Genomic DNA, 18,885 nt, shown 5'->3' with positions numbered 1-18,885 from the left:
GCAGGTTTTCTAACCCTTTCATCATTCTTGTGGCTCTTCTCTGACCCCTCTCCACTTTATCGACATCCTTCCTGAATTGTGGGCACCAGCACCGGACACGGGATTCCAGCACCGTTCGCACCAGTGCCAAATACAGAGGCAAAATTACCTCTCTCCTCCCACTCAAGACTGCCCTGTTTATGTATCCCAGGATAACAATGGCTCAGCTTGTGAGCATCTGGTGAAAACACAAGCACAGCGAGAGCTCTCCAGCTGACCAAGCTTGCAGCATCGCCAGTGTTCCCTATTAGCCTCAGCATGGGGGTGTCTCCACTTCCTGCAGCCAGGCAGGCAATGGGAGCACCAGACCCAGCTCACCCAGGGAACAAACCAGAGACGAGCTAAGAGAAGTTCTTACCGGTCTGCCAGGAAAGCCGATTTCCCCCTTCTGTCCAGGTCGCCCATGCGGGCCCTAAAAGGGAGAGCAGGAAAGGAATACACACTCAGTCTGAACACCCATGCAGGGACAACACGGGCAGAAACAGAGGGGTAAGCGGTGCAGCTGGCTCTGTGCTACGAAGGACAAAGGACACTGGAGTGGAAAAGCCTGGTCATGCCATGCTTCATTCCAGTGTCCTCAGCATACACCTCCTGGCTCTGTGCATTACTAAGTACATCAGAATGGCCATACTGGGTCACACTGATAGTACATTCAGCCCAGTAGTCTGTCTTCCAACCATGGCCAGAGCCAGGTGCTTCTGGCAGTCAGAGGTTTAGGGACACCCAGAGTGCGGGGTCACGTCTCTGACCATCTTAACTAATAACCATTGACGGACCCATCCTCCATGAACTGATCTAGTTCTTTTGTTCAGTTATACTTTTAGTCTTTACAACATCCCCTGGCAATGAGTTCCACAGGTTGACTGTGCATTGTGTGAAGAAGTACTGCCTTTTGTTTTAAACTTGCTGCCTATTAATTTCATTGGGTGACCCCTGGTTCTTGTGTTATGTGAAGGGGTAAATAACACTTCCCTATGCACTTTATTCGCATCATTCATGATTTTATAGATCTCTGTCATATCCCCCACTTCAGTCATTTCTGAACAGTACCAGTCTTTTTAATCTCTCCTCATATGAAAGCTGTTCCATACCCCTAGTCATGTCTGTGGCCTTTCTCTGCACCTTTTCTAATTCTGATATCTTTTTTGAGATGGGGTGACCAGAACTGCACACAGTATTCCAGGTGTGGGTATACCATGGATTTATACAGTGGCATTTGGTGGAATCTCCTTCCTTAGAGGTTTTTAAAGTCAGGCTTGACGAAGCCCTGGCTGGGATGATTTAGTTGGGGATTGGTCCTGCTTTGAGCAGGGGGGTTGGACTAGATGACCTCCTGAGGTCCATTCCAACCCTGATATTCTACGATTATGACATTTTCTGTTTTATTATCCATCATTTTTCTAATGGTTCCTAATATTCTGTTAACTTTTTTTGACTGCTGCTGCACATTGAGTGGATGTTCTCCGAAAACTACCCACAATGACTCCAAGATCTCTTTCTTGAGTGGTAGCAGCTAATTTAGACCCCAACATTTTATATATATAGTTGGGATTATTTTTTCTTATGTGCATTACTTTGCACTTTTCAACATTGAATTTCACCTACCATTTTGTCACCCAGTCAACCAGTTTTGTGAGATGCCTTTGTAACTCTTTGCAGTTTGCTTTGGACTTAACTATCTTGAGTAATTTTGTATCATTTGCCAATTTTGCCACCTCACTATTTACCCCTTTTTCCAGATCACACATGAATATTTTGAATAGGGCTGGTCCCAGAACAGACCCCTGGGGGACACAACTACTTATCTCTCTCCATTCTGAAAACTGCCCATTTATTCCTACCCTTTGGTTCCCATCTTTTAACCAGTTACCAATCCATGAGAGGACCTTCCCTCTTATCCCAGGACAGCTTACTTTGCTTAAGAGTCTTTGATGAGGGACCTTGTCACAGGCTTTCTGAAAATCTAAGTACACTATATCCACTGGATCCCCCTTGTCCACATGCTTGTTGACCCCCTCAAAGAATTCTAGTAGAGTGGTGAGGCATGATTTCCCTTTACAAAAACCATGTTGACTCTTCCCCAACAAATTATGTTCATCTATGTGTCTGACAATCTTGTTCTTTACTATAGTTTCAAACAATTTTCCGGGCTTGGGTGTGGGAATCTCTCTCACATCCTCTAGGGTGAAAATGTATGCAAATAATTTATTTAGCTTCTCCAAATAGCCTTGTCTTCCTTGAATGCTCCTTTAGTCTCTCCATCACCTAGTGGCCTCACTGCCTATTTGGCAGGCCTCCTGTTTCTGATGTACTTAAAATTTTGTTGCTGTTAGTTTTTGTGTTCTTAGCTAGTTGATCCTCAAATTCTTTCTTGGTCTGTCATATTATACTTTTACATTGGATGTACCAGAGTTTATGCTCTTTTCTATTTTCCTCACTAGGATCTGACTTCCAAATTTTAAAAAGATGCCTTTTTGCCTCTAGCCACCTCTAGCTCTCCTGTCCATGACAGCTGGGCCTTTCCTGCAGCTCAGATAGTGCATTGCTCAGCACCGATCCACAGACATCTGGGTCAGAGGCCACACGCCTGCTCCTGGCAATTGGACCCTGGCTAGAGAGTCAGAAGGGCTCCAGAACAAGCTCTGGGGTTTGCCAAACCCTTGGCTCCTCTGGCCGACTGCCCCATGCGAGTGCTTGCGAATGAGCACTTGCTCTGAGCACCGCCCATTTGGGCTGGCGTTTCCGTTGCAGATCCCACTTCGGTACCTCTCAAACCAGTTCTGAGCAAGACGAAAGGAGACTGCTCTTGGAGTATGAAGACCATCCCCCTGAACACACAATCTGTGTGCGCGACCCCCCGTTGTAGTGAACACCTGTCACCCAGAGGGCGTGAAAAGCCATCCCTTATTGACAGAATGTTAGAAAGATGTAGGTGCTAACTTACTGCTGGGCCCATGGGTCCCACCAGCCCCTGCTCACCCTGTGTGCAAAGAACAGGAAAAGAATTAGCATTAGGATGCACATGTGGCCATCCCACAATCTCTTCCTGGGGCCATTTCTCCATCACCCCCATGCTGACGTTACCTCCCCATCTCGGGGTGCCGCTGCTGTGCCGGCCATGTAGTCCCCAGCACCGCCCACACTGAGCACAGCCTGCTAACAGCTCTTGCAGGCAAGTGACTAGGAAGTGGCCTTTCCCAGTGCTCACGTACCACCAACACCCTGGGACATTTGGGGAATTATGTCCATGTTGTCGACAACACACCCGATTGCCTTGCAACCTCCCTAACCATGAGCCAGCCTCGAACTCTCCTCGCTCCCGCAATGAGCTGACCTCCCTCGGCAGGTTCGGCCCTGGCAGCTGTGGGGGCCGAAGGGCAGGGACGGCTTGGTGCCCTGGCTGAGCATCGGAATGAGGTGTGTGCGCGTGTGGGGGCGGGGGTGAGCATCGGAAGGAGATGGGCGCAGGGACAGAGCAATGTAGGCCAGTGCAGTGAGTCATGGCCAGTTGTTGCAGCCCCAATTCCCCAGGCTGGGTGTGAGCCCTCACTGCATCCCCCGGCTGCTCAGTGTACACACTGCCCCCCAGAGGCAGATAAACCTTCATGTGAAGCGGCAGGTTTGCCCTGAGCATGCCCTGCCCTGGAGCCAGGTACCCCCCACTTCCCAGGGCGTGGTGCTCCACCCTGCACCGGGGCGCCCAACGCTGGGTGAGCACCCAAAGCAGGCCCGACGAGAGCCCGAGTCAGCGCGTGACCTTGTCTCCTTTCGTGCCAGCTGAGATGCCCGTCCCATCTGGGCCGATGATCGCTCCAGGCTCTCCTTTCTCACCCTTCCAGCAGGAGATAAAACACGCAGGAGTCAGAAGAGACACAACCCAGCCCTTGCCCAAACAACAGCTGCCTTCCCACGGCTCGCCGCGGCTGCCCAGGCAGCAAGGGAGAGCTGCTCTCAGAGTTTCTCTAACAGTTAAATACAAGCCCAGAGGGCTACGCTCTGGCTGTGGACTCACCCTGGATGGGGCGGTGCTCTGCTGCACTGCCCAAGAGCAGACTGTGACCTAAGAGAGGTACGGCTGACAAACGGATGGGGACTTCTGTCCCTTTCCTTTGCTTCTCCACCATCTCTCTGGGCTCCCAGCGTGGGAGAGCACAGCTTACCTTAGTAAAGTGTCATTGCTAAAGACTGGGCTAATGAAAAATAATGGCACAAATTACTCATAGATTCTAAGGTCAGAAGAGACCACTGTCATCATCCAGTCGGAGCTCCTGTACAGCACAGGCCAGAGACCTGCCCCACAATAATCCTTAGAGCAGAGTTTGTCGACAAACATCCAATCTGGATTTAAGAAGTGCCAGTGATGGAAAATTCATGGCCCTTGGTAAGCTGTTCCAATGGTTAATTGCTGTAATGGTTAAAAATTTACACCTTATTTTCCCATCTGATTTGTCCGGCTTCAACTTCCAGCCATTGGACCCTGTTAGACCTTTCTTGGCTAGATTAGTATTTGTTCCCCATGTCTTATGTTTTGTTCCCCAGGTAATCAAGTCACCCCTTAACCTTGTCTTTAAATTAACGAGATTGAGCTCCATGAGTCTATCACTCGAAGGCAGGTTTTCTAATCTTTTAAGCATTCTTGTGGCTCTTCTCTGACCCCTCTCCACTTTATCAACATCCTTCCTGAATTGTGGGCACCAGACCTAGACACAGTCTGGCAGCAGCACCAGTGCCAACTACAGAGGTAAAACAAGAACAGGAGTACTTGTGGCACCTTAGAGACTAACAAATTTATTAGAGCATAAGCTTTCGTGGACTACAGCCCACTTCTTCGGATGCATATCACGGCTGTTACTCTGAAAGAGGTAAAACAATCTCTCTGCTCCTACTCGAGATTCCCGTCTATGCCTCCCAGCATCGCATAGCTCAGTTTGTGAGCACGAGGGGACAGAGCTAGCATGGCGAGAGCTCCCTGAGCCAAGCTGGGGCTTCTCAAGGCATCATGGAAACCCCACGACTGGAGACATTTAAAACAACTCCACAAAAGGCAGCAGGGAGCAGTCCTGCAGCAGCAGTGGGGATGGAGGGATGGGATAAGCCAGCAGGTGATTTTACACCTGGCATTTCTCTCATTCAATTCGTTCCCCTGGCAGAGTGTGTGACCGCTGGATTCCCTGGTACCCAGCTGCTGGAAGGAGCACAGCTGCTGTCCTATTACTCTCCTGGGATCTGGTGACATCTCACAGAGTGACGGCCGCCAGCACGGTGGCCTCAGGTACCTGAACCAATATGAATTTCCACGCCCCACAGGGCTAAAGGAGTCTGAGGTCAGTGCTGTGACACGACTGTGTATGGTCCCTTCCACTATGAACTGGGAGCTGGCAAGGACCTGTCAGTGGGGCTGGGAGCCAGAGAGCAGGAACTTCGTAGACAGGGAACATCACATCGCCACAAATCAAAATCACCCATTGAGCACGGGGGACAGAGACAAGCAGACAGGCCGTCCTACCTTTGGTCCTGGAGTGCCTGGGAAACCTGGGTCTCCCGGGTCTCCTTTAGGTCCCACTGGGCCCTGCAAATGGAAGCAGGGAGGAATAGCCATGAAGACAGTGTAGTGATGCAGGACACTCCTTTACTTCCAGTCCTGTGGGCTTCCCGCAGGGGCGCTGGAACAGTTTGTATAGTGGGGGGGCTGAGAGCCACCGAACCAAACCGTAAACCCGGGATATGATGGAAACCACTTCAAGCCATTACCCCTAGTTCCAGCACCTATGACTTCTCCCAAGTGGGCAGGCAGGGAGACGCCTTCCCAGGGCTTAGAAAGCTCAGGCCCACAAAAGGCATTTGCAGCTTGCTTCACCAGCAGCCTGCTTGCTTTGGCAGGCAGGAGTTTGCACTTAATGTATTCGGCCAAAAAAAATGTATTCCTGCAGGCAAACGTGCTGCACAGCTCAGCTTGTCTCGCACAGCCTGTGTAGCAAACACGTCTCCACAGACAGTGTTGAAAAAAATCTTAAAGCTCTTGAAAGTGACGGGAATGAAAATGAACCTCCGCTCTGGCCCATTCACAGGCAGGCCTCCACAAACACCCTGCCCCGCCATCCGACAGAGGTGGTGTCTCGCGGGTGAAGGGGCCAGATTCCCAGCCAGCGTACGCAGGCTTTGACTCCAATGGGGCTACCCTGGTCTACACCAGCTGGGGATCTGGCTCAGAGAGGAACTAAGCATTTAGCTCCAGGTCCAGGCTGTGAACACCCCGGATTGGTGGGTGTCTGGATCCGGTGTAGGCTCCCACCGGGGACATGGGCTCCTCAGCACGGGGCTCAGGTCGCTTTCCCATTCTCAGTAAAATCCTAAAGCTACTCACCGGGAAGCCAGCATGGCCTTCTCTGCCCTGAGGAAAGAAACAGACACCTGTAAACTCTCTCCCCTCAGGCACTGGGATAAGCGTAAAACGGTTGATGCACAAAGGGGACTGCTGGGGCTGCTGGCTGGACAAATGACAGGGGGATGCTCAGGGCTATGTACCTCAGGGCCTGGCAAACTAGCTAATGCTCTCTGAAAAGGAAAAGATACACATTAGACCGCGGATCCTCGCCGTCTTCCTCCTGCCTCCCTCAGCGATGTCCAGAACTGACCCTCTGCCAAGGGAGGGGCTGACCCATTAGGAAACTTTGCACAAACTTCAGCGGGCTTTGGCTCAGGGTCACTGCTCTGCTTGCTAAGGGCGACGTGCCCTCTCCCCAGCGTGACATGCCCCAACCAAACTCGGGTTTTATGGGGTTGGTCCTTTCCCATTTATCGCCACTTAGTCCCTCTCCCGCTGACGTGCTTTTATCAGCTAGGGGTTACAGTGCACGAGAAGCTGGATATGAGTCAACAGTGTGCCCTTGTTGCCAAGAAGGCTAACGGCATTTTGGGCTGTATAAGTAGGGGCATTGCCAGCAGATTGAGGGACGTGATCCTGTGGTGTATTTTTAGTTATAGCACTGGCCTGGTCTAGCTCCCATTTGTCTGCGTTTCACCTCCAGCCAGCTCTGATTTCCCTTTGCCTAAACCCTCCGCTCTCTTCTTTCCTCTTCCAGCCCTTCCCGCTTGCAGGGCCGGCCTCTCTGAACTCACAGGAGTATCAGCCCGCGGGAGCGCTCTCAGGCTTGGGGCTTTTACTCCACGTTAAACATGTGCCTTTCCCCAGGGAGCGGCTCCATAGCCTGGCCCAGTCCCACCAGCAGTGACACAGCTGCACCCAAGCGCAGCCCGGCTCCAAGCTGCACGAGCCATGGGACGCTGGGGCCCCAGCCAGGGTCAACACCAGCCCATAGTAACTCCCCAGTGCTAGGCCACTGCTCAGCCTGGTGCTAAACCTGAAGGAACTGGCACATAGCAGCTGGGTGTGGGTAGAGAGGGAACAGGCTGAGAACAGCCTGGGCCCAGGGGACCCAGAGACAGAAGTGCAGGCCGCAGGGGGACGCGTCCTTACCTCTTCACCCAACTCATAGGTGACCTGCCCCGGGGGTCCAGGGAGCCCGGGGGGACCTGGGGAGCCCACTCCATCTTGGCCTCGTTCACCCTGAGAAAGACAATTCAGTGCAGGCTTCCTTCCTACTGCACCCAACCTCAGCCCACACTGCCCCCTCTCGCAACTGCGGGCCCCTCCCCCAAAGCCTGCCCCCCCTCGCAACTATGGGCCCAAGCCCCCAAGCCCACCCCACCGCTCATAACTGTGGGCCCAGGCCCCGAGCCCAGACCATGCCCCTCACTGGGCCCCCGAGCCCAGACCATGCCTCCCCACCTTGCTCCCATGGGACCAGGCCCTGAACCCAGACCATGCCTCCCCCACCTTGCCCCCACAGTGACGGGCCCCTGAGCCCAAACCGCGCCCTCCACCTCGCCAGGCCTCCGATCCCAAACTGCACCCTCATGGGGCTGGGCTCCCAATCCTAGCCCTCCCTCCCTGTCCCCCCAGTGGCCTGAGCAGCTGGGGGTGGAGACAGAGCTTTGTGAAAGCCTGGCTTCCTCCCAGGCGTTCAGAGCAGCCCAAAGGCTGATGGACCAGAAGCTGAGCTTGGACAGCATGGCAGGAAGGGAGCCAGCCAAGCAGGGATGTGACACCGTTCGGAATCAACAAGGGACCAAAATACGCACACAGCCCCCCCCGCCCCCCTCCCGAACCAGAACAGAGCTCAAGGGGCTGGGGGAGGTGGCTCCGTGTGCTCGCCTGAGGGCTCCCCAGAGAACAGCAGCATGCCCCGGCACCCAGCGCTGTACTCACTTTAGCCCCCTGACTGCCCTTGTCACCCTTGGGTCCCTGCAATGAGAAGTGAGAGTGAGAGCTGCTCGCCTACGCACCCAGGAAAGAGACACAACACACAATCTTCACTTTGCTATGGTGGCCTCTGAATCCACACTCCCGGCGTCCAGTTGCAAAGTGCCAGCAAGGTAGAAGGGGCAGGCTCTGGTACCTATGAGTGTCTAATGCTCACTTCAGAGAAAACTAGTCCTGCCTCTGCCGTCAAGGGAACAGCAGTGGAGCTGGTCCAGAGAGAGCAAAGAGACAGAACAGGCTCAAATGTCCCGGGACGTCTCCTGTGGCTACCAGGCTGTTCCCATTAGCAACTGTGCAGCAAGGGACAGCCCTGGTGGGAACGGCGCCATCACACAGGCGAGACGCATGAATGAACCATGAATGGAGGAGCTGAGCCTGACGAGGTAACCAAATGGGGTGAAACAGTCCTTCTTGGGCTAGCGGGAGCTGCATCTCTGCTGATGAGAATGCCCCTGCCTCTTGGCATGGCCTGGCCTGTCCCCAGGAAAGCAGCAGATGCCCCCCGTTATCTGCTAGTGGAGTTTATACACCAGTGCAGACTCTGCACTGGGGCAGGGCAGGGCACCAAAAGGAATCGGAAATCTGGCCAAACATCACAGCAGAATGGGACTCTCTGGACTGCACGTAGAAGAGATGTGAACCGGGCCGGGGTGGGAAGCGATGGCCAGGGACGGGCTGTGAACAGCCCAGGCAGGTCTGCTCAGCTGACGGAGAGCAACTCAGATGCATTTTATCAGTCCGCAGCGAGGACTTCAATGACAGGGCAAGGGACACCTGACATTTGCCGCTGGGGAGCAGAACATGTGTGTGTGTCACTTGAACTGTACTGTGAGAACAGTATATAGCTGTGAGAACAATCCAGGCCCTGCTGTCTAAAGAGGGCTGTACCTGCAACCAGCAAACACTTGGGCAGGTCTCTAAGAATATCAGACTTCAGAGTCCACAAACAGCAGTTAGGGTGGGTCAGGGAGCTGGAATCCCGACACTCACCTGAGGTCCTGGGAAACCTTCCAGCCCTGGGCGCCCATCCACACCCGGAGCACCGTGGTCCCCCTGGAACACACAGACAATCATGGCACATTGAGACTTTGCCTTCGGCACGGAGAGCCCTGGTCCTTGGGGGTGTGAATCGCATTCTGGCTGCCACAGAGCCCCACCCAGCTCTAGGCAAACCCCTAAGCCCAGCAGCCACTCTGGGCAACCTTGCTCTAGGGTCCACATAAGGGTTTCGGGTGGATTCTGTATCACAAGACCACACATTTTACAAATCAGCCTGATGACACTGTTGAGCATTTTGAAATATTGACCTGTCATTCCACCTCGCCACCCCTGCCCCCAGAACCAGTAAGAGTTTGCGTGATCTGGGGCATACAAAATTAAGTTCTAATCTATGAAATGCATGTATTTAACACTTGCTACAGCCATCAGTAACTATGTGTTTGAATCACAGGGGTACGGGGGGGGAGTCGCGGCAGCCCTCAATTTTCATTAGATACACCGACCACTCTTTTAATGTGAAAAATATTCAGCCCATTATAAATATATTCAATAATAAGAATAATTTGAACCAAAATCTTAACGTTGGAATCATTATACCTGAATACTAGTGATCTCCCTCATTCAGACTATAGCTGAGTGCCCCAGGATGAGTAAGACAAGTCACGGCTTGTGATCTCCCAAAGCTAAAGCTGATTTCGTTAGGTCATTGCTACACACCACACCTCCCTGCCCTGGACAGAACATGGTCCGTGGCAGTTTGGCGCGGTTGCATACGCATCTCATAGATGTACAAGGTGCATCACTCTCACAAGAGCGGCTGTTTAACTTCAAAATATCCGGAGAGCACGCACGGCACTGTCTGCTACGGTTTTGGGAAGGAGAGACTTGTCTGCGCGGATCCATCCCTAATGGATTCCAAGCACTTTTACCCACCCACGCATGAAGATGTGCTCATTTTCCATTTTCTTTAAATGCTTCGGTTGTTGGGGGTAAGGAGGTGAGCTCTGGTGGTGCCTTTGCCAATTTTTGCTGCCCGATTTCTGCCGTGTGTCCGACATGGTGGCACGATTTGAGTGTCTGTAGCAGGCAGCCACGAATTTGGTTGCCAGTTCAATGACACCAAGCTCTGCTGCACTGATGTCACCCAGCAGAGAGAGGGAGCATCTAGCACACCCAATCGTCAACATATTGCCTTGCCAAGTTAACCACTGTATCCCAGCCTGAGTGCATGGGCAGCTAACAGCCCTGGTACAAGGTGAGCCTGTTTCTAATTAGCAGTAGCATGCATGTCTAGTCCAGCTCTCCCTTGGACTGGGGGGTTCCATGCTCACTAAAGATGCTGTGCCCTGTTTGCGGTAATGGTGCAAGAGCAAGACAAATACGTCAGTGTCGTCTGATAACATGGATATTCCCACCAGTTCCTCTTTCGTGACCATCACCATTTGTTGTACAAGGATGCTGTCGGCCTCCTCATGAGAGATGGCCATATCTTCTCCGTTGACCACCGCATCTCCCTGGTTTATTTCAATCGGGCTACCATCTCTGCCTGTGATGATTAGTTTGTGCTTTAGTATGAGTCGGTCGTTAAACTTCTTGTCTTGAATGAGTTTTCTACAAATCTTATCAATTGTGTCTTATTTTCAGTAACCATCAAGACAATTTTCTGTGGAGGTGTGACAGAGTGTACCAAACCCAGAGGTCCCTGCTGTAGGCCACAGGGTCCTATCATACCTGCCATAGAAAAAGAGCAGTAGAGAAGCCCTCCAAGCGGTCTAAAGAGACTGTGCAGGAGGCAGCCAATCAGAGAAAGGCTCCAGGGAGCAGCAAATCCGAGGGTTGCAGACCCATGTAAAAGGAGCTGCAGAGACAGAGTCAGGCAGTTGCTGCCTGGAGCTGGAGGAGTGAGGACTGTGTTCTGGGCTCGCAGAAGGAGCAGCAAGATCACAGACAGATCAGTTGCTGGCAGGGACTCGGGGAGCAAGAGAGAGGTCCTCACTGGCTGCTGGGACTGAGTGAAAGGACTTCGGCCCTACGGTAAGGTAAGGGTGAAGCATTTGTGAAGGTGCTGGAGCGGGGGAGTCGGCCAGGGAACTGTAGCAGCACAGTGATTAGTTAAAGAGGTTTTGTTTTGTTGAAAGCTCACAGACTGTGTGTGAGACTTGGCCGGAGGGCTCAGTCACCGAAACCGCCTGAGAAACCAGCAACAGGGGTCACCACAGACTGAGGGAGGTGCTCACAAGAGGTGGGTACCACCTTGTTACAGGAGGTAGCTGTGTGCTTATACTCAACAGATGCACACGGCTTGTTTCTGTAGCTCTGCTAGATCTTGTGACTCTCTTTGTGCTGAATTCTTGGTACCTGCCAAAGACAAGATACACATCACATGCTGCTAGCTTGTGCTCAAGGCAGACTTTGAAACTGGTCATAAAGTCCTTGATGATACCACCTGCTGGCCAGTGAACTATCCAAAGAACTGTGGAACCGCCAATGACCAAGCAGGTGATTTCTTGTGAAGTATGTCTAGTTGACACCTCAGTCTGCAGTTGCTTCTTGAGGCTACACTGAGCCTTGGTAGAGGAGCAACTCCTGTGATAAAACATTCTTGATGTCAACCTCTCATGAACTTACTTACAGGCCAATCACTCTTGAATAGATAAGGCTAGTGTCCAATACCAACCTGTACATGCTTATCTTTTGTCACTGCCAGTGTCTCTACTACCCGTGACATTGTGTCATACAATCGTCTGGGCCAGCTACATTAAAATTCTGGCATTTGGCGAATAGCACTTGTAAGAGTGTGTTCGCTCACTGCTTGCGGCACCTCCTGCTGGCCGTCCTGGGAATTAGCTCTTGCGCGCTCCCTCCAGTGGTGTCTTCCCCCATCTTGTCTCACTCTGCGGCTCCCGCTCATTCCTGGATCGGCAGTCTTCTCTTCATGGCTTAGCCTCCAGCCAGATCACTAAGGTCCTCCCCTTCCGGTGAATTCAAAGTCTTTCTAGACCCACTGTCCGGCTGGTGTCTCCCATGCCCTGGCCACACCCCAGTGGCTGGTAGGGGAACCCAGGCCCACCCTCTACACTGGGTTCTAGTCCAGGGACCCTGTAACAAGGAGTCACGGTCCGGGTAGAGTCCTATGCCTTGCTGCTGTTTCTCTGGGCTTCTTCCTACCTATCTGACTTCCCCCATCTCTGGGTTTGCCAGCCTCCAACTCCCTCCCCTCAGAGGGACTGCAGCCTACCCAAACACCAGCTCCCATCTGCAGTCAGTTACCTGGCTTTATACAGACACTGCCTGTTCCTGTATGGAGGAGCCTGTTCCTAATTAGCTGCCTCCAGCCTAAAGTGCCCCTGTTTGAAGCCTCAGTAGCTGATTGGGCCCTCCTGACGAGTGTGAGGAGCATATGCCATCACAATGTGTCATCTACACTGACCAATGGTGGTGCCACTCTACCACCAATGTCTATTATTGCCTCCTGGTGCTTAGTGGGGGTCTAAGGGATCGATGCACAGCTCTAGCTTCTTCAATGGCAGGGGTGGCTCCCGGCACCAGCACAGCGAGCGCGTGCTTGGGGCAGCAAGCCGCAGGGGGTGGCGTGCTGGTTGCCATGAGGGCGGCAGCCAGGCAGTCTTCAGCGGCATGCCTGCGGGAGGTCCGCCGGTCCTGCGGCTTTGGCGGTAATTCGGCGGCGGGTACGCCGAAGATGCAGGACCGGCAGACCACCCACAGAAACGCCGCCGAATCCGTGTGACCAGCGGATTGCCCGCAGGCATGCCGCCAAAGGCCGCCTGACTGCCGTGCTTGGGGCGGCAAAAAACATAGAGCCGCCCCTGTTCAATGGCTCTCTGTCCGGTGCATCTGCAGCAATCCTGGGTTTCATTTCTTCTTTAGGGAGCACTTGTATGTGCGCCTCACTGGTGTCTTTCATGTTTGCAATGTCTTCCACCAGCCAGCTGCACAGGTGGAGGCTAAGAGCCCAAATCTTGAGCACCTCTGGCTTCAGGCTGTTCCCAACGAGGCACTCATCTGTCGCCCTGACATGGCATCCCGGGAAGTATGCTGCCTGCCAGGAGCCCGTATCCGAGACGTTATGGAGGGATTGTCGAGGATCATCCAGCCCTCTATTACCCCATGCTACTCATCCATGTGGGCACTAACAATACTGCGAGGTATGACCCTCAGCAGATCAGAAGTGACTACGGGGCTCTGGGAGTATGGGTGAGGGAGTTGGGAGCACAGGTGATGTTCTCTTCGATCCTTCCCGTCAAGGGTAGGGGACCTGGCAGACACAGATGCATCCTGGAGGTGAATGCCTGGCTGCGAAGGTGGTCTTGCCAGGGTGGCTTCAGCTTCCTTGACCACGGGATGCAGTTCCAGGAAGAAGGACTGCTCAACAGAGCTGGGGTCCACCTATCGAGGAAGTGGAAGAGCATATTTGGATACAGACTGGCTAACCTCGTGAGGAGGGCTTTAAACTAGGTTCGTAGGGGGCAGGTGACCAAAGCCAACAGGTAAGTCAAAATTATGGTGACCCGGGAGAAGATTCGGAATCTGGGGGGAGCTGTTATAGCAGGGATAAAGGAGAGACAAGAGAGAACTGGGGGGAGGGGAATTAAATCAGTATCTTAGAAGTCTGTATACTAATGCAAGAAGTATGGGGAATAAGCAGGAACTTGAAATGCTAGTCTATAAACACAACAATGACATAGTTGGCATCACAGAGACTTGGTGGGATAATACACATGATTGGAATATTGGTATAGAATGGTACAGCAGCTTGCTCAGGAAGGACAGGCAGGGAAAAAAGGGAGGAGGTGTTGCCTTATATATTACAAACATATACACTTGGACTGAGGTTGAGAGTAGAAATAGGAGACAGACTTGTTGAGTCTCTGCGTAAGGATATAAGGCGTAAAAAACAAGGGAGATGTCATGGTAGGGGTCTACTACAGACCACCTAACCAGGAAGAAGAGGTGGATGAGGCTTTTTTTAAACAATTAACAAAATCATCCAAAGCACAGGTGATGGGGACTTCAACTACTCAGACATCTGTTGGGAAAATAACACAGCAAGGCACAGCTTAGTCAACAAGTTCTTGGAATGTATTGGAGGCAATTTTTTGTTTCAGAAGGTGGAGAAAGCTACTAGGGGAGAGGCTGTACTGGATTTGATTTTGACAAATAGGGAGAACTGGTTGAGAATTTGAAAGTGGAAGGCAGCTTGGGTTCAACTGATCATGAAATGATAGAGATCATGATTCTAAGGAATGATAGGAGGGAGAACAGCAAAATAAAGACAATGGATTTCAAGAAGGCAGACTTTAGCAAACTCAGGGAGTTGGTAGGTAAGATCCCATGGGAAGCAAGTCTAAGGGGAAAACCAATTGAAGACAGTTGAGAGTTTTTCAGAGACTTTATTAAGGGCACAAGAGCAAACTAGCCCACTGCGTAGGAAAGATAGGAAGTATGGCAAGAGGCCACCCTGGCTTACCCAGGAGATCTTCAATGATCTTAAAATCAAAAAAGAATCCTACAAAAAGTGGAAATTAGGTCAAATTACAAAGGATGTTTATAAACAAACACCACAAGTATGTAGGGACAAAATTAGAAAGGCCAAGGCACAAAACAAGATCAAATAGCTAGAGAGATAAAGGGTAAGAAGAAAACATTCTACAAATACATTAGAAGCAAGAGAAAGACCAAGGACAGGGTAGGTCTGTTACTCAAGGGGGTGTGTGGGGGGGGAGAGAATAACAACAGAAATGTGGAAATGGCAGAGGTGCTTAATGACTTCTTTGTTTCGGTTTTCACCAAGAAGGTTGGTGGTGACTGGACATCTAACACAGTGAAAATGAGGTAGGATAGAGGCTAAAACAGGAAAAGAACAAGTTAAAGATTACTTAGATAAATTAGATGTCTTCAAACCACCAGGGCCTGATGAAATACATCCTAGAATACTCAAGGAGCTGACTGAGGAGATATCGGAGCCATTAGCGATTATCTTTGAAAAGTCGTGGAAGACAGTGGAGATTCCAGAAGACTGGTAAAGGGCAAATATAGTGCCCATCTATAAAAAAGGGAATAAGGACAACCCAGGGAATTACAGACCAGTCAGCTTAACTTCTGTACCCGTAAAAATAATGGAGCAAATAATTAATCAATCAATTTGCAAACATCTAGAAGATAATAAGGTGATAAGTAACAGTCAGCATGGATTTGTCAAGAACAAATTGTGTCAAACTAACTGGATAGCTTTCTTTGACAGGGTAACAAGCCTTGTGGATGGGGGGAAGCGGTAGACGTGGCATATCTTGACTTTAGTAAGGCTTTTGATACTGTCTCACATGACTGTCTCATAAACAAATTAGGAAAATGCAACCTAGATGGAGCTACATAAGGTGGGTGCATAACTGGTGGGAAAACGGTTCCCAGAGAGTAGTTATCAGTGATTCACAGTCATGCTGGAAGGGCATATCGAGTGGGGTCGCACAGGGATCCGTTTTGGGTCTGGTTCTGTTCAATATCTTCATCAATGATTTAGATAATGACATAGAGAGTACACTTATAAAGCTTGTGGACGATACCAAGCTGGGAGGGGTTGCAAGCGCTTTGCAGAATAGGACTAAAATTCAAAATGATCTGGACAAACTGAAGAAATGGTCTGAAGTAAATAGGATGGAATTCAATAAGGACAAATGCAAAGCACTCCATTTAGGAAGGAACAATCAGTTGCACACATACAAAATGGGAAATGACTGACGAGGAAGGAGTATTGCGGAAAGGGATCTGGGGGTCATAGAGGACCACAAGCTAAATAGGAATTAATAGTGTAACAACTGTTGCAAAAAAAGTGAACATCGTTCTGGGATGTATTAGCAGGACTGTTGTAAGCAAGACACGAGAAGTAATTCTTTCGCTCTACTCCACACTGATTAGGCCTCAACTGGAGTATTGTGTCCAATTCTGGGCGCCACATTTCAGGAAAGATGTGGACAAATTGGAGAAAGTCCAGAGAAGAGCAACAAAAATGATTAAAGGTCTAGAAAACATGACCTATGAAGGAAGATTGAAAAAACTGGGTTTGTTTAGTCTGGAAAAGAGAAGACTGAGGAGGGACATGATAACAGTTTTCAAGTACATAAAAGGTTGTTACAAGGAAGAGGGAGAAGAATTGTTCTTCTTAACCTCTGAGGACAGGACAGGAAGCAATGGGCTTAAATTGCAGGTTTAGGTTGGCTATTAGGAAAAACTTCCTAATTGCCAGGGTGGTTAAGCACTGGAATAAATTGCCTAGGGAGGTTGTAGGGGACTGGACTAGATGACCTCTCAAGGTCCCTTCCAGTCTTATGATTCTATGCCACCATCGCTGCAGCTATACCTTGTGAAGGTGGTTTCAATGTACGTACCCTATTCCTGGAACATTGTGCAAGACATCCTCATCCTTCGTGAACTACTCTAAGATGCTACCTGGCAAGTATTCCGTGGGTCGCAGGTAATATAACCCTTTCCGTGTGGAGCCCTAGGCATGGATAACAGTATGAACCAAAGTAAGCCTGGTTTTAGGAGAACTATAACACACCAGGGATTAGCTTGCCAGAGAGCATGGTACAAGAACATCCAGCGTTCTCAAGAGATGGTCCAGGAACACACTGCCCCTCCTTAGAGAAGGACGGGAGGACAGGACCATGGATTTTGTTCAATCAGCAGGTACAAGGTACAGGAGAATGACAAAAAGCATGCGGAACAGAAAGCATAACCTGTTTGTATTGATGTATGCAAGGAGAGTGGAAGGAGAGCCATCTTTGTATCAGCCATGGGGACATTCCCAGTTATGGTATTGAGCCTTTACCTTGTCTCGGGTGTTAGTGTCCCTGTGACCCATTGGACAGGGCGCTAGGACCGTGCTTTGCTCACAATAAACCTGGCTGAGTACCTTCGCCACCAAACCGAGCCTGTGGCCTTGAGTAACATTGAGATCTATGGATCAGCAGGCTGTCTAGAGCTGCTAGCGCCGGCGCTCCCGAACAGCAGAACCAGCAGCGCTCCGCAGCGCGACCACCTCCGTGCAGAGCGGGCACGCCCAGCTGCCAGGAAGTAAGGCAGCATCAGTGTCACAGTTTCTAGATGCAGCGGCCCATCTCCTCTCTCTACTCTTATGTACATCATCACGTCTCAGTTCGGGGTGGGTGAGGGGGAGGGACGTACTAGCAAGGTATACTGCTAATGCAGACATCACATATGTACCTTGGAGCGAACCATGTTCCATAACAAGATACTACTCTGATGTTTTCATTACAAATAACTGAAATCCAACAAAGGTGGTTTCATGTGTCACCTGGCTTGTCAGTCAGGAGGGGCCTGGTATCAAGGGCTCACATTTCAAAATGCTCAACAGTGACAAGGTGTCAGCAGGCAGATTCTTTGAACTCAGGGTCTTGACATTCAGAATCCACAAAAAAACCCACCCCCACTGTCTGGACACTAAAACACGGTACTGCCCAATGCTTGCATTGGCTCCCGGTCTACTCATGGACTGGGCAGGGCATCATCCCTTCAGTGGAGCCATCATCCCTTCACTAGAATTCATAAGAAGGGGTTGAAGATTTTGTGAAGCTGTATGAAGTGATCCTACCTTTTGTCCTGGCAAGCCAGGCAGCCCAGGGCTGCCAGCGTCCCCCTGGAAGGTAAAGAACAGTAAATCAGTACGGAGGAGGAGCTCTCCTGCGTGCAGCATGGAAAATGTGTGCTGGAAATGCACGTTTCAGACGTTGCATTGACCACCCCATGGATCAAGCATGTGAGGGGGGCCAAGGGGCTGACAGCAACAAGCTGCATGTGTCCATGCCATGGCTCACCAACACTGTCCTTCCTTCCAAGGCAAAGATTTCTCAAGGCACAAAGGGCAGTCAGATGGCTAATTCCCAATGACTCATCAGAAGCCAGGTCCCTACCTGCCCTTTGTGCCTCTGGAAACCGCCCAGGCTTTCAGAGCACTCCTGGGGATGGGGTGGGCTTTGTCCCTGCGTAAAAACAGCTCCTCACTGGGAGAGGCGCCGCCTCAGCATAAACGACTCTGCTCTGAGGCAAAGGAATAGCGAATATCACAGAAAAGTCCTGGGGGGACATCCTGGCTCCAGGGAATTTAATGGCAAAACTCCCTTTGCTTCAGCAGGGCCAGGATTCCTCCCCACGTGTCTCCCTTGCAGACTGACTGCGGGGCCGCGCTCGACTGGATAACAGCCCAGCGATACCCGATGTAATATGTACTACGAATCGGTCAGCGCTCAGAACGGACCGGACACGTGCTGGCCAGAACGACCACGCAGAAAGGCCACTGCCCAGATTTTTTGAGACAACAGCATAATATTCTAACTCCTGCTTTTCTCTCCGCTGACTTCTGTCCTGCTCCTGGGGCGTTCCCACGTGATCTGATCAATGCCTATTAGAGAAGAGGGAAGGGTCTTCTGTAACACACGCCAGAGGGCCGGGGAAAGTTCCCCACTCTGCACAGGAGGGGGACTCCCCCA

General features: G+C 51.0%; 1 protein-coding gene across 4 annotated transcripts in view; it reads right to left on the bottom strand.

The window, feature by feature from the left end:
- COL18A1 (collagen type XVIII alpha 1 chain) overlaps positions 1–18,885 on the bottom strand; it is a 251,422-nt gene that overhangs the window by 20,215 nt on the left and 212,322 nt on the right. For 3 of the 4 annotated variants that reach the window (XM_054044705.1, XM_054044702.1, XM_054044704.1), the window contains 10 exons: positions 17,991–18,035; positions 9,353–9,415; positions 8,309–8,344; positions 7,517–7,606; positions 6,565–6,594; positions 6,404–6,430; positions 5,546–5,608; positions 3,797–3,871; positions 2,984–3,019; positions 398–451 (listed from right to left, as the gene is read on the bottom strand). In XM_054044705.1, coding sequence (XP_053900680.1) covers positions 398–451; positions 2,984–3,019; positions 3,797–3,871; positions 5,546–5,608; positions 6,404–6,430; positions 6,565–6,594; positions 7,517–7,606; positions 8,309–8,344; positions 9,353–9,415; positions 17,991–18,035 — 519 coding nt within the window. The remainder of the gene's footprint in view (positions 1–397; positions 452–2,983; positions 3,020–3,796; positions 3,872–5,545; positions 5,609–6,403; positions 6,431–6,564; positions 6,595–7,516; positions 7,607–8,308; positions 8,345–9,352; positions 9,416–17,990; positions 18,036–18,885) is intronic. The other variant, XM_054044703.1, reaches the window with a different exon arrangement.

This window comes from Malaclemys terrapin, chromosome 11 (assembly GCF_027887155.1).
Source record: "Malaclemys terrapin pileata isolate rMalTer1 chromosome 11, rMalTer1.hap1, whole genome shotgun sequence".
Classification (NCBI taxonomy): Eukaryota; Metazoa; Chordata; order Testudines; family Emydidae; genus Malaclemys; species Malaclemys terrapin.
This window is presented reverse-complemented; position numbering and strand designations above follow the sequence as displayed.